The sequence below is a fragment of the Osmerus eperlanus genome, chromosome 23 (assembly GCF_963692335.1).
Source record: "Osmerus eperlanus chromosome 23, fOsmEpe2.1, whole genome shotgun sequence".
Classification (NCBI taxonomy): Eukaryota; Metazoa; Chordata; class Actinopteri; order Osmeriformes; family Osmeridae; genus Osmerus; species Osmerus eperlanus.
This window is the reverse complement of record NC_085040.1, coordinates 636,256-651,326: the sequence shown is the minus strand read 5'-3', so window position 1 is coordinate 651,326 and position 15,071 is coordinate 636,256. Positions and strand designations below refer to the sequence as shown.

General features: G+C 46.1%; 2 protein-coding genes and 1 non-coding gene across 3 annotated transcripts in view; 1 reads left to right on the top strand and 2 right to left on the bottom strand.

The window, feature by feature from the left end:
• The window catches only part of snapc2 (small nuclear RNA activating complex, polypeptide 2), a 184,729-nt gene that overhangs the window by 2,904 nt on the left and 166,754 nt on the right, over nucleotides 1-15,071 (bottom strand). Inside the window, 1 exon segment of the mRNA XM_062449018.1 lies at nucleotides 53-284. Within this exon segment, the coding sequence (XP_062305002.1) occupies nucleotides 53-280 (228 nt within the window). The 5' untranslated portion in view covers nucleotides 281-284.
• On the bottom strand, nucleotides 842-923 carry trnal-aag (transfer RNA leucine (anticodon AAG)). The gene has a single exon. It is a non-coding gene; the product is annotated as a tRNA-Leu (tRNA).
• Nucleotides 3,283-14,976, top strand: nat16 (N-acetyltransferase 16). The gene is made up of 4 exons (XM_062449752.1): nucleotides 3,283-3,447; nucleotides 11,783-12,008; nucleotides 12,308-12,532; nucleotides 12,991-14,976. Exons 2-4 carry the CDS (start codon nucleotides 11,793-11,795, stop codon nucleotides 13,573-13,575), a joined length of 1,026 nt encoding a protein of 341 aa, XP_062305736.1. The 5' UTR covers nucleotides 3,283-3,447; nucleotides 11,783-11,792; the 3' UTR covers nucleotides 13,576-14,976.

Genomic DNA, 15,071 nt, shown 5'->3' with positions numbered 1-15,071 from the left:
CCCACACATTCTCTATACATTGTATATATCTATGGTATGGTGTCCTCATCACCTCTTGGATAGTGCGCTGGGGAATCTTTTGATTCAGTGCTTTGAAGTTGATGTAACCGGTGCCTCCGGTGCACTTGCTCTGCTTACGAAGACCTATCAAGAGGTTACGCTGCTCCGTTCGTTTCCATGATCCACAAATCAATCTCTTCTTCCGATGTTTTTTCAGATCTATTTTTTTTCTGTGTGAATACCGATCCGGTTTAGCTCGAACGCGGGAAGGCGGCTTCATGATGCTAGGATAGAGATATACCATTACTTAACTGCTGCATAAAAGACAGTCAACAAATTCGTTAAATAGATAGCTACCCAGCTACTACTAGTAGTATAATGGCTGGCTAATAGTAGGCTAATTCACAAACTGAACACGTTAGTCTATAGTCTGTCAATCTAGCCACTATAACACAGCTTAACATTATAAACATAAAAACGCTGACATATAATGGTGATATTTATTAATTAGGGTGTTCAGTTGCAAGAAAATATGTTACCTGTGACTCCTCCACGAGTTATACTTGATAGCACGCTAGCTACGATTACAGCACGTTTGCCAATGCTGTCAAATATACTACGGCAAGCTGTGAGTTCCAAAAATAAAACGAACGTGAAAATATGCTGGGTACATTTAGCAAGGAAAACCATGCACATACTGCCGCACACGCGCCTACATAACACGAATACAAATGCAGCGTGAAGGCGGGAATTAGACAAACGAGTTTTTCAATTATACATTTGTTAGCGTATTCCATTAGCAAATCCATATATTTATTTCCATTATGAAAGAAAAAGTTACTGACAGCGGTGGGATTCGAACCCACGCCCCCGAAGAGACTGGAGCCTTAATCCAGCGCCTTAGACCGCTCGGCCACGCTATCCGTTGCACACACAGCGCAAAAGTGACACTTTCTTAATAATATGTTCATTGATATGTACTGAATTGAGATTTTGTACTGAGATATCTACTGAGTGCTCAATGCTTGCTCTATCAAGATCCTTCGTCTACAAAACAGTTTCGTTTTGACTCTGACTCATGTACCAAAAGGGAGACTTTTGCAGTGGCCCTAAGTTGCTACAAAGTTAAGGCATCTATCATCTCACCTAAGAAAATATGAATTTCCGACAATTGATCGGCAGATTACTTGACTGATAGATTGATTGAATTGACAGATGATTCATTTGTATTTGGTGTGGCAGTTGTGTCGACCTTTGGGACTCCCTGATTCATATCTCTCTCTCTCTCTCTCTCTCTCTCTCTCTCTCTCTCTCTCTCTCTCTCTCTCTCTCTCTCTCTCTCTCTCTCTCCTGTATGCACATTTTAACAGCTTTCTTTGTCTCCATCTTCTCCTTTCTTACCGTTTGTCTCACTCTCAAACACACACACACACACACTCTCTAACCCCCTCACCCACACACGTGGACACAACACTTTTGTCTCCAAAATTCTATGTCCCTCCCTCCCTCTCAGATAGACAGTACGCACATTCCCCCTCTCTACATCTGTCTATGTATATATATATATATGCCTTCAACCTCAAGCCCTTGTATCCAAAATAACTCCAGTGACATACATAGAGGCCCTAACAGGAAAGGCTCTTTGCTCCCTTGGCCTAAAAACCTCTACTGAGAGCCACTGGGTCTAAAAATGTTTGAAATTTCCTTATAAACTGAAATATATAGCCTAAAGAAAACTCACTTTATAGCTTCAAGGACATGTATCTCTCTCTCTCACACACACACACACTTTTGTGATGGTTTTCATCCATCTGTCTGTCTGAGGAGAGTTGATTTGGTAGCCTACTTTGTCAGACGTGCCCTAATTAGGTTATTAGGCTACCCAGAGTTCCCCAAAATAAAGCTTGCAACGAATCCTTCCTATGAGTGTGACGGTTAGGGTTTTTCCATTTGTATTATTTAATTTTAATTGTATTGATCCAGCACAATCATTAATCAAGGTCAACAGTCACAAAAGCCATGCCAAAATACAGATAGTTAATACTTCATTTAAATAATAGCGCATAATGTTTGAACAGTGAATCTGAATTCGCATGCAATTGTATTCCTTCTGTGTGTTTGTTTTAAGGACAGCGAAACATGAGGAGTTATCCAAGCACGCGGCACAGCTGTTATAACCCGCAACTTCCAAAACGAGTCGCTCTTTTCCATATATATGGAAGGAAACCAACTCCGCAGTTAACCGCCGACAAACAAAACCGCATGCGCCCTAGCGGAAGTGGCCTGAGAAGCAGGTCGCGCTCGCGCAGCTCGCGGCATGAAGAGTCAGCTGCACGCTCAGTAGAGGCTCGCTCCACCTGTTCTAACAAATGGCACATTTTGTACACATTTCATAGAATTATACGTAGCCTTCAAAGAAATAGCGTCGGAGCATTAGATACAAAAAAAAGGACAATAAAATGTGACGTAGCCTATGCAAAATGGATGTGATAGTGGATGTTGATACAGGATATTTGCTCAAAAATAATTTTGTTTAAGATAATAATTCTCCAAACTGTTACAATCTAGGCTATTGCCAACGGGGTGTATATGCTGCTTAAAGGAAGAACAAACACAAACCGGTTGCATTTGAAGGTCATCATCCGTTAAAGATGACCCGAGGTTGAGAACTTATAAACGTGTAATTCGAAACACGTTTTATTTAAACGTTGTAGATAATCAGTGTGGTGAAAACATGTTTGGGGGCCTTTCCGTTCGGTGAAAGCATGTGGCGCTGATCATTTCAATCCCTCGTGATAACCTAAAGAAACACACGACTGACCTTCTCTGCAGGAATAGCCTGATAATTAGTCTAGGAAAGGGACCATGTAGCCAATGCTCTTGTAGCCTAATTGCTACAGTTTGCATTCTATGTTCAAATACATTCAAGCATAAAATAATCTGATTTAGGCTTACGTTGTTTACGCTTCAAATTCAGTAGGCTTCGTTGACTATTTAAATTCAATTCAGGTAGCCTGATTTATACATTTAAATGTCGTTTTTCAAGTATCAGTTTGTTTTCGTTTGACAGTTGGGCTATACTGTACACATTGTAGGTTATTTAATTCAATTTGGAAAGTGAGAGAGAGACAGAGAGACAGAGAGAGAGAGAGAGAGAGAGAGAGAGAGAGAGAGAGAGAGAGAGAGAGAGAGAGAGAGAGAGAGGGGTGGAGGGGTGGGAGGGGGTTAACAACGAGTAGTTGGGGATAGTCTAGTATGGGGTTAGGTTTTGTAGGAGGGGCTTGTGTTCGTCGTCTCATATATTGAATGCCCGAGCCGGTTGCCGGTAGAATTTGTCTTTTTATTCTGAAACTAAACAGTCACCGCCACAACCATCCTCTCAAGCACCTGGCCGTACACCTGCCGACCGTCAACGATTTAGCACGAGACCTCCGGGCATCACACACGGTAAGAGAAAGGACTCGAGGAGACGTCGGAACACATTGCACTTATCGATCATCACTTGGGAGATAACGGTAGCCAGCTCATGTGATCGATCGCTATGATTTAGATTTTTTTTTTACACTATTAATTCACGAAGCTTTATTTGTCAAAATCATATATATCATAAATATCAGTATCTTATTGATAACACACCGTATCGTTGACATCTGGTGTTCCACGTTGTGTGTCTCTTGCAAACCCTTTTACGTCCTACTATCCTCGTTCTATTCTTATCGGCCATTTTGTGTGGCCCAAATTGAGGAATTTACAGTAATGTAACAAGGAGATTAAACACGATTAAAAAATTCAAGACATCGTTTATCGGCAGTATTGAATGTAAGGCTGATGCGAAGCTGTAGCGTAAATGTTTGCTGTTCTGGGCTTTTGTTGAAATGCAATTCGTAAAGTAAGTGATGCCGGCTGCCTAATTGAATATGAATGTAATGGAAAATTCCTCCAATCACCAGAGAGAATGTAATAACACACTTGTCGATCAGTATCATCACTCGAGATGAATGTATGTCAATGTTGTCCGTACGATTAGTAGTCTACCAAATAATTTAATTTGACGTATTTTGAAATAGACTGCTCTAAAACAATGTGTCGGATATAGACCGTATACGATTATCTCTGGTCCAAGGACATTTTTAGTCAACCTCTGGACAATAATTTGCATTGACATGCAGAGGTCGATGTGGAAATGTTGTGTCAGATGTGATTCATGGGGTTAGGGATTCATGACAAAAAATGAACTGTAGCTAGATTATTCATAAAACATCCGTGTGCGTTGCATAAACACCGGCTGTGAAGAGCGCGTTTCCATGTGTGCGCACATACAGCCAGGTGTAGCACGTGCTTGCTGGTCGTGACAGTCGGGTTCTATCTTACGTTCAAGAGTCAGTGTGTTGGCGCAGTCTACGTAGATACTCGTTCATTATCCCCCACAGGTCAGGGACAGACCTATATAGAATTTTTTTTTTTACTCAACGACAGAAAATATAATCCGTGGACTTTTCTGACCACTTAGCTTACTGGTTTCCTGCTCGCTTGAAAGGGTTTTTCCCTACATACATGCTTTTATTTTATTCATACGTGTTCCATTTCTTCTCGTTCCGTGGAGAGATGCGCGCACGAATAGACAGTTGGACGCTTCTGTTATCTAGCGCCAAGGTGCGTGCGTGCGTCGCAGGCGCAGCTCGCGGTATGGTGAGAGTGGAGGACAGAGAGATATAGAGAGGGAGAGAGAGAGGGACAGAGAGAGAGAGATAGAGAGGGAGAGATTGCTAAAAAGAAAGACCAAGCGAGAGAAAAGGAGACATGCATGCATCCTATTTGGTTCTGTGATCTGATTTCTCTTGGCAGTTTGGAATTCGAATGAAAGCGGGGAGACATGAGTGTGTACTCACAATTAGTCGCATCAAGGGACAGTTACAGGGCGAGTGAACTGGGCAAGCTCAACACCCACTGACGGAACTCTGGTCTGCCAACCTTTTATAGACAGGTCTCCCCTTCATCCTCACTGACAGTATTCTGCATGCTCTCTCTCTCTCTCTCTCTCTCTCTCTCTCTCTCTCTCTCTCTCTCTCTCTCTCTCTCTCTCTCTCTCTCTCTCTCTCTCTCTCTGTCTCTGTCTCTGTCTGTCTCTCTCTCTCTCTCTCTCTCTCTCTCTCTCTCTCTCTCTCGCACACACACACACACAACCACACACACACACCTTCTCTCTGTCCCACATACACTCTTGCCTGCCATTCGTGAAGTATATCCCCCATACATGTTCCTCTTTCCCTCAAGCTGCTCAAGGGAGTCTCCACACTCACTCACTCTCTCCATCAGTCTGACTCTCCACACAGGCACTATATTCTTCCAACTCTATCTCTCTCTCTCTCTCTCTCCCCTCCCTCTCTCTCTTGATTCTACAGTCACTATATTCCTCTCTCTCTCTCTCTCTCTCTCTCTCTCTCTCTCTCTCTCTCTCTCTCTCTCTCTCTCTCTCTCTCTCTCTCTCTCTCTCTCTCTCTCTCTCTCTCTCTCTCTGTCTCTCTGTCTCTCCCCCCCCTCTCTCTCGGTCTACAGTCACTATATTCCTCTCCTCTCTCTCTCTCTCTCTGACTGTGGGTGTGACTGTGTGCACGTGTTTGTGTGTGTGTGTGTTAGCAGACTCAGGAGGCTGCAGAGATTAATGACTATAGGTGCTGCAGAGGGAAGGAGGGGGGAGGGAGGATGATGGGGAGGAGGAGGGGGGAGGAGGGGGGAGGGAGGGAGGGGGGGGGAGTCCTGCAGCATGGTCCTGCATGAGCGGTTTAAAGACTAATAAAGGGTCCCTGCTCCTTCAGTGAAGCTGCTTCGGGGTGCAAAGTCATCTAGGGAGCAAAGCTCAGTGCATAGTTTGCATATACAGTACTCGCACACACACACATGCACAAGTACACACACACTGTCTGTTCGCTCTCCCCGTCACTCAATATTTATTCACCCTGCCTGAACTCCATCTGTACACCTCCTCCACCCTCCTCCATCTCCTCCCCCTTTTTCTCCTCCTCCTTCTCCTCTCCTCCATCTCCTCCTCCACTCCGGAGCACATTGATGATGGAGTGATGTCCTCATGCTGTTTTCTGGGATATCTGTGCTGACCAACATCTGAGTGAAGTAGTGTTGGGCTGCTGACCTAAGATTTTAATTAGGTCAGGATCACACACACACACATTCATATGTGCACACACACACACATACACACACATACATGCACTCACACACACACATACATGCACACACACACAGACTCTGTGACTGTAGAGAGAGAATTTCTATTCATCTTAGAACATTTACATTCACGTTTACATTTATTCATTTAGCAGACGCTTTCATCCAAAGCGACTTACAGAACAAACTCTGAAGATGATGATGACGATGATGACGAAGGTCAACGTTGACTCACATCTCGCATCAGCTGATTCTGCCGCTGTGTGTTTTTCTTTTGTCCTTTCAATCGAGAGAAATTACCGACTATGTTTTTTCTATTTCCGGCCAAATAAACAGAAAAAGGAAAATGACTGTGAAGGTTTTCTTGGCAAGGTCATTTGTACTAATCCCCTTGTATGATCTTACATAAGAGGTAGGGTAGGAGAGAGAAGAGGGGGAGGAGAAAAGAGGAGAGGAGATCGGGAGCAGAGGAATTAAGGACAGATATCAGAATAGTTTTGGGATTGTGACGGAACAAGATGAAGAGGGTGTCAGAGAAGGTGGGGTGAAAGAGAGAGAGAGAAATGTGTGTCTGTGTGTGTGTGTGTGTGGTTAGCCTAATACCTGCACAGCTACTGTCCGTTGTGACGTACTTACAATACCCATCTGAGCACCACTGGGTTACCCTGCTGTAGTCACCTTGAAGAGCTGCAGCAAGCCAGTACTCACAAACATACGCACACACACACGCACACACAAACGCACACACACACGTACACACACACACACACATGCACGCACAAACACACGCACACACACACACGTACACACACATTCACGCACAAACACACGCACAAACACACGCACACACACGTACACACACACACACACATGCACGCACAAACACTCGCACACACACACACGTACCCACACATTCACGCACAAACACACGCACAAACACACGCACACACACGTACACACACACACACATGCACGCACAAACACACGCACACACACACACGTACACACACATTCACGCACAAACACGCACAAACACACGCACACACACACATGTACACACACACACACATGCACGCACAAACACACGCACACACACAAGTAATTTAGTTCAGATGAAACTTCAGAGGGACCATCATGTAATCTTCTTCAAAATGAGGTTGATCCACCTATCCCTCAGCTGATTATTGCCATGTGTGTGTGTGTGTACGTGTGTTTATGTGTGCGGGAGCATGTGTGTGTGTGTGTACGTGTGTTTATGTGTGCGGGAGCATGTGTGTGTGTGTGTACGTGTGTTTATGTGTGCGGGAGCATGTGTGTGTGTGTGTACGTGTGTTTATGTGTGCGGGAGCATGTGTGTGTGTGTGTGTACGTGTGTTTATGTGTGCGGGAGCATGTGTGTGTGTGTGTACGTGTGTTTATGTGTGCGGGAGCATGTGTGTGTGTGTGTACGTGTGTTTATGTGTGCGGGAGCGTGTGTGTGTGTGTACGTGTGTTTATGTGTGCGGGAGCATGTGTGTGTGTGTGTACGTGTGTTTATGTGTGCGGGAGCATGTGTGTGTGTGTGTACGTGTGTTTATGTGTGCGGGAGCATGTGTGTGTGTGTGTGTACGTGTGTTTATGTGTGCGGGAGCATGTGTGTGTGAGCATATCTTTTTACTCTTTTTACTTAGATTTGCTTAAAAAACATTTCCCACATCAGAAAGTGAGTCAGAGTGATATGAAGGAGTGAGAAGGAGGGAGGGAGGGAGTACAAGAGAGAGGAAGAGAAAAGGGGGAGAAAGGGGGGCAGAGGGAGAATCTATATAGATCTATATATCTATATCTATCTATATATATCTATAATATGTTTGTGGATATGTAGGTTGCAGCAAGATGGACTGTAATGCATAATTTATATGATGACATTTACAACATTAGCATTTTAGCTGCTAATAATGGCAACATGAGTTTGCTGCTGGGAACACGGGAATATATTCTGTGTTGATTGGGTACACAGAGAAAGCTAGCGGAGAAAGAATGCATTCAATCAGTTTCCCTCAGAGATAAAAAATTACTGTCAGAAATTGAATCCTGCAGTCCCAACGTAGCTCTAATAGAACACTTGCGAGGTCATCCTTTTCTTTTCGTCTTTTTTCATTTTCTCAGTGTCCCAAACTGTCTAATTTGGCCGAGGGCCCAGAGGAATTCATAACCAGTATTGCTATTATTATTATTTTCATAAAACTGCTAAAAAGCTTCTAAATCGTCCTCAGAAAACATCAACTTCCAGCCCCCCCCCCCTCCCCAACACATCTGTCTCTCCAATTACATAAAGGGATAATGGTGGCTAAGTCCCTAGAAGGAGATCTGTGGCTTGCTACAGCAGGAAGCTGTGTGTATGTGTGTACCTGCAGTGTGTGTGTGTGTGTGCGTGTGGACAGGGGAGAGAGAGTTGTTACCTTGAGTGCTGTTGTTGGGTAGATGTACTGTATTATTGTTGAAGAATTCTAGTCACCAGCAGGTATAATGATACCTGAGTCTGATCAGAGAAGGATTCATAAGGGGGTGACATTGTGTGTCTTTGTGTGTGTGTTTGTGTGTTTATCTGATTGCCTTTGTCTGTGTGTTGTGTGTGTGCCTGTTTATGTCTGTGTGCCTGTATGTGTATGCCTTTGTATGCTTGTGTGTGTGTGTGTGTGTGTGTGTGTGTGTTGGCGGAAGTCGATTAATAGGAAGAGAACAGCAGGAAGATGGATGGGTATTGATGAGATGTTAAAGTTCATGGGGCTGTTAGTGATGTGTGTGTGTGTGAATGACAGAGGGACAGAGAATTCTCAGAGCGAGTGAACCAGCTTAGTCTTTACATGCCCAGCCAGTCAGCCAGCCAGTCATCCAGCCATCCAGCCAGCCATCCATCTATCCAGCCATCCAGCCAGTCAGTCAGCCAGTCAGCCATCCAGCCACCCATCTGGCCAGCCAGCCAGCCATCTATCCAGCCAGCCAGCCAGCCATCTATCCAGCCAGCCAGCCATCTATCCAGCCAGCCAGCCATCTATCCAGCCATCCACCCAGCCATCCATCCAGCCAGCCATCCATCTATCCAGCCAGTCAGCCAGCCAGCCAGCCAGCCAGTCAGCCGGTCAGCCATCTATCCAGCCAGCCATCCATCTATCCAGCCAGCCATCCATCTATCCAGCCATCCAGCCAGCAATATATCCAGTCAGTCAGTCAGTCAGTCAGTCCACCTAGCCACGCACCCAGCCAGCCATCCAGCAAACTAGCTGATGGAAAACTACCAGGTGTGTCCAGTGCAGTGCTGGCATTCGGAAGCCATCCAGTCAGCCATCCAGTCAGCCAGCCAGCTAGCTGATGGAAAACTACCAGTCCACCAGTCCAGTGCTGGCGCAGGGCAGCACCAGACAGTGTTTTCTCTGGACACGCCCCGGTGAGCTCAGCTCACCATCGACCCGTTATCGGAAACGTCTGAGCTCTCTGTAGTTGACCCAATACACACTCGCGCGCACACACACACACTCACACACACACTCACATTTAGACATGCACATCGGCACGTACACAACCATGCAAAAGCAAACACACAAATACTGTGTGTACATGTACTCCCACACATACCGACAGTTATGCAAAACACACACACACACACACCCTGGGGTCTGGGTGTAGACTAACAGCATGGTTATGCATGCATGCACACGCATACTTTTCCAGCTTCACAGATCTCGCCTAGAAAACACAGAGGTCTGGTGGAACTTCAAAGGGTTGTCAGAACGTGCGTAACCATGGCGGCACATGTCCCTTGTCACTCCCCCCCCTCGTTCAGTTTAGCAGTCAGGGCCGCACTCTCTCCAGAGCAGGTCTCTAATCTCCGACTCTGGGATGTGTACGGGCCCACTTTTACCCTGTTGTGATTTTCCCTCTTGTTTGAAGTCGTGGAAAAATGTGTTTGTTTTTACTGGTGAAATACCACATGTGACAGGATTTACTGTTAGGATTAGGAGGGAGGGGTGGAAAGTGGTTGTTGGTGCCAGTCTTCCCTCTCTCTCTCTCTCTCTCTCTCTCTCTCTCTCTCTCTCTCTCTCTCTCTCTCTCTTTCTTTCTCTTGTTCCCTCTTTCCCTCCATCTCTGAGCCCACCCTGGCACCCTGGCACCCTGGTACCCTGGCACAGAGAACCCATATTAGTACCATCTGAGCTGGCCTAACTGTTGAAAACCAACCTACTGGCAAAATCTCTCTCTCTCTACTGTTTGTTCTCTCTCTCCATCTGTCAATATCTGAGCGTGTCTGTCCAGAGCCAGACACTGTGACCTCATCCACTGTGGCCTCATCCACTGTGGCCTCATCCACTGTGGCCTCATCCACTGTGACCTCATCCACTATGGCCTCATCCACTATGGCCTCATCCACTGTGACCGCATCCACTATGGCCTCATCCACTGTGACCTCATCCACTGTGACCTCATCCACTGTGGCCTCATCCACTGTGACCTCATCCACTATGGCCTCATCCGCTATGGCCTCATCCACTGTGACCTCATCCACTGTGGCCTCATCCACTGTGACCTCATCCACTGTGACCTCATCCACTGTGGCCTCATCCACTGTGACCTCATCCACTGTGACCTCATCCACTGTGGCCTCATCCACTGTGGCCTCATCCACTATGGCCTCATCCACTGTGACCTCATCCAATGTGACCTCATCCACTGTGGCCTCATCCACTGTGGCCTCATCAACCATGGCCTAATCCACTGTGACCTCATCCACTGTGACCTCATCCACCCGATCTCCCTGTATCTCTTCACCTTCAGTACTGTGCAAAGGTCTTAGGCACCCAGGATCGTTCCTGTAAAATCTCCTTGAATTTGATTTATTTTGTCTTCTTTATTGGCGCGGCGGTATAAAAGTGCATTGTCAAGAAGATTTTAGTTTTTTAGTCTTTGAATTTTGTTATTTCTTAAAACGAGTTTGCTTTACTTTTTATATTACAGGACTTTTGCACAGTGCTGTGTATTCCTTCTGTTTACAGATATGTTTCAGTGTGTACCATCCACATACAGCCCAGAGCACCATCCTAAGCTTATAGTGTATTTGTACACAAAAAAGTTTTATTCCATCCTCTGGGATATGACACTGGGGCAATGAAACAAATGAAAGAGCTCAAACCTGAAGAGCAGCCAACTGAAATGACCATGCATCCCGCTTGGACATGTCACATGGTTCCTAATCAAATCTACGCTCTCCTTCTTCTCTCTCCTCTCTTTTCACCCATATCCCTCCCCCCCCATCTCTCTCTCTGTCTCTCTCTCTCTCCATCTCGTGTGACTTCGTTCCACCCTGTTCTCTACTCTCCCACTTAATTTAATCTCTGTCACTCTCCTCTTCGATTTCTTCCTCTCCATTCCTCTACCTCGCCCCTCTTTCTTATTTAATCTCTCACTCCTTCCTCCCTTCCTTTCTCCTTTTCTTCCTGCTCTCTCTATTTCTCCTCCATTTCCCTTTACCTCCCCCTCTTCATCCTCCCTCCTTCCTCCCCCTTTCCCCCCTCCCTCTCTTTTCTCCTCACCCTCTTCCTCCTCCCTCCCCCCTCCCCTCCTCCAGCTCTATCAGGATGAAAATCGAGAACAGCCTGCCCCGCCCTCAGCTCCCAGAGGCCCCGCCCCAGACGGGCCTCCAGTTCACCGTGGCGACGGAGGAGGACTTTGAGGAGATCATGGCGATGAGCCAGGACATCTACGGAGGCCTGGACTACCTCCCTACTCGCTACCAGGCCTGGCTACAGGAGAGCAACCGTATCGTCATCCTGGCCCGCAAGCAGGGGAAAGTGGTGAGGGGAACGAGAGGTGTCATGTCATGTAGGCCTGACTGCGGCGGCCAGGGTTCGAATCCGGCCTTGGCCCCTTTGCTGCTTGTCTTCCCCTCTCTCTTTCTCTCCCTCTCCCTGCCTTTCCTGTCACGCTTCACCCCCAAAAAAACTGTCCGATAAAGCATGAAGAATAGAATAGTGTCATAAGACGTTGATAACACGTTATAAGGACGCCTTCACGGTGTTAACGGTTTAGGACGCTGTGTCGTTTTTGGCTGTGGGTTTACCCCCGGGGGGGCAAATGTCTCCCTCCATTTCAGATTGCGCTGGAGTCGGTGTGTGTGATTGACGACGGGGAGACCATGCTGGTGGAGGGGCTGCGAGTGGCACCTCAGGAGAGGGGCAAGGGCGTGGCGGGGGTGCTTCTGCGCTTCTGCTCCCAGCTCGTCAAGTCCAAGTTCCCCGAGGTCAAGGTCAGCCGTCTGACCCGCGACGACCAGCTGGGGCCCAAGGACTTCCAGAAGTACCGCCTCATCACCAAACAGGTACTGGCTGGCGTCGAGACACCGACGGGCTGGGAGATTAAACCCAGTTCTAAAATTATTAATAATAATGACTATAATCATATTATTTTTATAAAAGCGTCTGGCAACTTTATCATCATCATTAATATTATTATTATGAATGTTATTATTATTCAGAGCGTGTGTAGCATTAATAATAATTCATTTGGCAGATGCTTTGATCCAAAACAAGGTGCAGAGGGGGATTTGAACCTGCAACCTCTAGATCTGCAGTTAGATGCCACTGAGCCACACCAAACCCCTCATTAAGTCGTTACGGTGGAGGTTCACCGTTGAGATTATTATTATTAATAATAATAATAATAATGGTTATTATTAATGAGTATTTACGGAACTGGTCTTCTTCGGCTCATGTGAGGGGTTGTATTCAACTATCTCCTAACCTCTCACCTCTCCTCCCTCCACCCCTTCCCCTAAAGGGCATCCTATTGGTCCGTTTCCGCGCAGAGGACCTCAAGCTCCGCCTCTCCGAGCTCGGCCCCGACGTGGGCCTCACCCCCTCGCCCCCCTCCTCGGCCCCCTCCTCGGCCCCCGCGGCTGCCCCCGTTCTCCTGGACCCCGCGGAGGTCCTCAGCCTGTTCCTATCCTCAGGGAGCCTCCAACAAGTGCTCCCTAACTTCACCATCGTCCAGGACTGGCAGCCTTTCAAGCCTCTGCCTAGCAACATGGACATCCTGCTGAAGAAGGACATTGATTGGCTGGTGGACGACGCCTCTGCTCCTTCCGTCGCCAGCCTCTGCACCCACCCCTTCAGGGTCCCCATCGGAGAGGACTGGTTCTACCTCAACATCGACATGTTCGGGAAGGACCCCGGATTGGTTCTCCAGCAGTTCCTGACTCACCTGAGGCGACACACCTGCGCCCTGAAGGGTCACGTGATGTGTCAGATGTTCCTGGACCCGCCCCTTTGGAAGCCGATGTCAGAGTTCTGCCGCAACACCCTGGGGGTGGAGCTTGTGAAAGGCTACACGGAGCAATGCGTGGTGGAGGCTGACGTTGTGTAGTTCTGATTGGTGGAGGAGGAGGAAGTGGAGGAGGAGGAGGAAGTGGAGGGAGCCAGAAGGGAGACAAGATGGAGGATGAAATAAAAGAAGATATTCCATGGACCCAACCGCAACACACAACACATTTACAAAGAGTTCCCCCTGAGGATCAATCGGAGGGATTCGAAAACAGTTTGAAGGCGCTACGGAAATTGATTCAGAGGCTGCTTTAGATTTGCAGTGTTTGATTTAACACAACACTAACATTTTACAAAACTATCTTAGAACAGGGCATTTCTAAAAAAAATACTTTAAAAAAAGTTTATAATTCATTCAGTCGCTCACTCATTGCACAAATCTAACATGAAACATGCTTTGGGGGGGAGGGGGGGGGGGATTGATGCAAGCAAGCTTAGGGTTTATCTCTCCTTTTATTCCTCTTCTTTTTGTAAATATAAAGTATAAATATGTACACATTTCTGAGTTGAAAATAAGTCTGCACATCTCGAGGCACTTTATGTATACCGTACGGGCTGCCACGCTGAAGTTTGAGTGACAGTAGTCTGTTACTATAGCGACAGTTAGCTACGCTGGCTAATCAGTTAGCTACTGTTGCTAAGTCCGTTAGCTACTGAGTTAACTACATACGTTTGCTACATAAACTAGCAAGCTATGAAGTCAACTAGCTACGTCACACTCCAACATTATAGGAAATTCTTCAGGACCGTCTGTCACCCAATCCCTCAAAACAACGAACAAATAAAGTAGCCCACTAGTCAAACTAAGAGAGCATTTGCACGCTTTTTCCCACAAAATGGAACATCTTTTACTTAGAGCTAACAGACTAGCTCACATGCTAAACCTGGCCAGTTTTGCTTTTTAAATACAACTGTAATTAGTTTATTTTATGTTGATGCACTCGACCATTTTGCTAATTTATGACTTTCACTTGTACTTGAATGCTTGAGTTATTTCTAAAAATTTAAATTAATATATTAACAACTAAAGCTTTATGGAAGCTTTTTAAATGTGCAATCTAAGCTTTCCTCTTGTAGATTGCTAACTTCAGCGTTAAAATGTTAGATGAACTAATGTGCAAAGACTACTAAACAACTGAACTAATAGAGTGAGAATAACTTTGACAATAACGAAAATGTTAAGTGTTGCTGTAATATTTATCTTGAGCGTCACCGCAGGACAGGTTAGGTCCTCCTACTAAACGTTACCTCCTCATGATTGTCAGTTGACATATTCAAGCTCAGGCTAAAGTCAATCTTACATGCTGTCAAATCCAGCCTCCTCTCCCGTCGAATCCATTCAGGAATACCACTAAGATGCTATGAGACCCCTCTTTGAATCCTCCATTAGGAGCATCATAACACCGCAAGACGCTTCATAAGTTTCAGCCAAGGTATTTTTTATTTTATTTTGGGGGGGGGGGGATCTGCTTACTCTCAAACGTTCCCTTTAAAAACCAGAGACCAACAACAGGACATGACACAGCGCATTTAACCCAG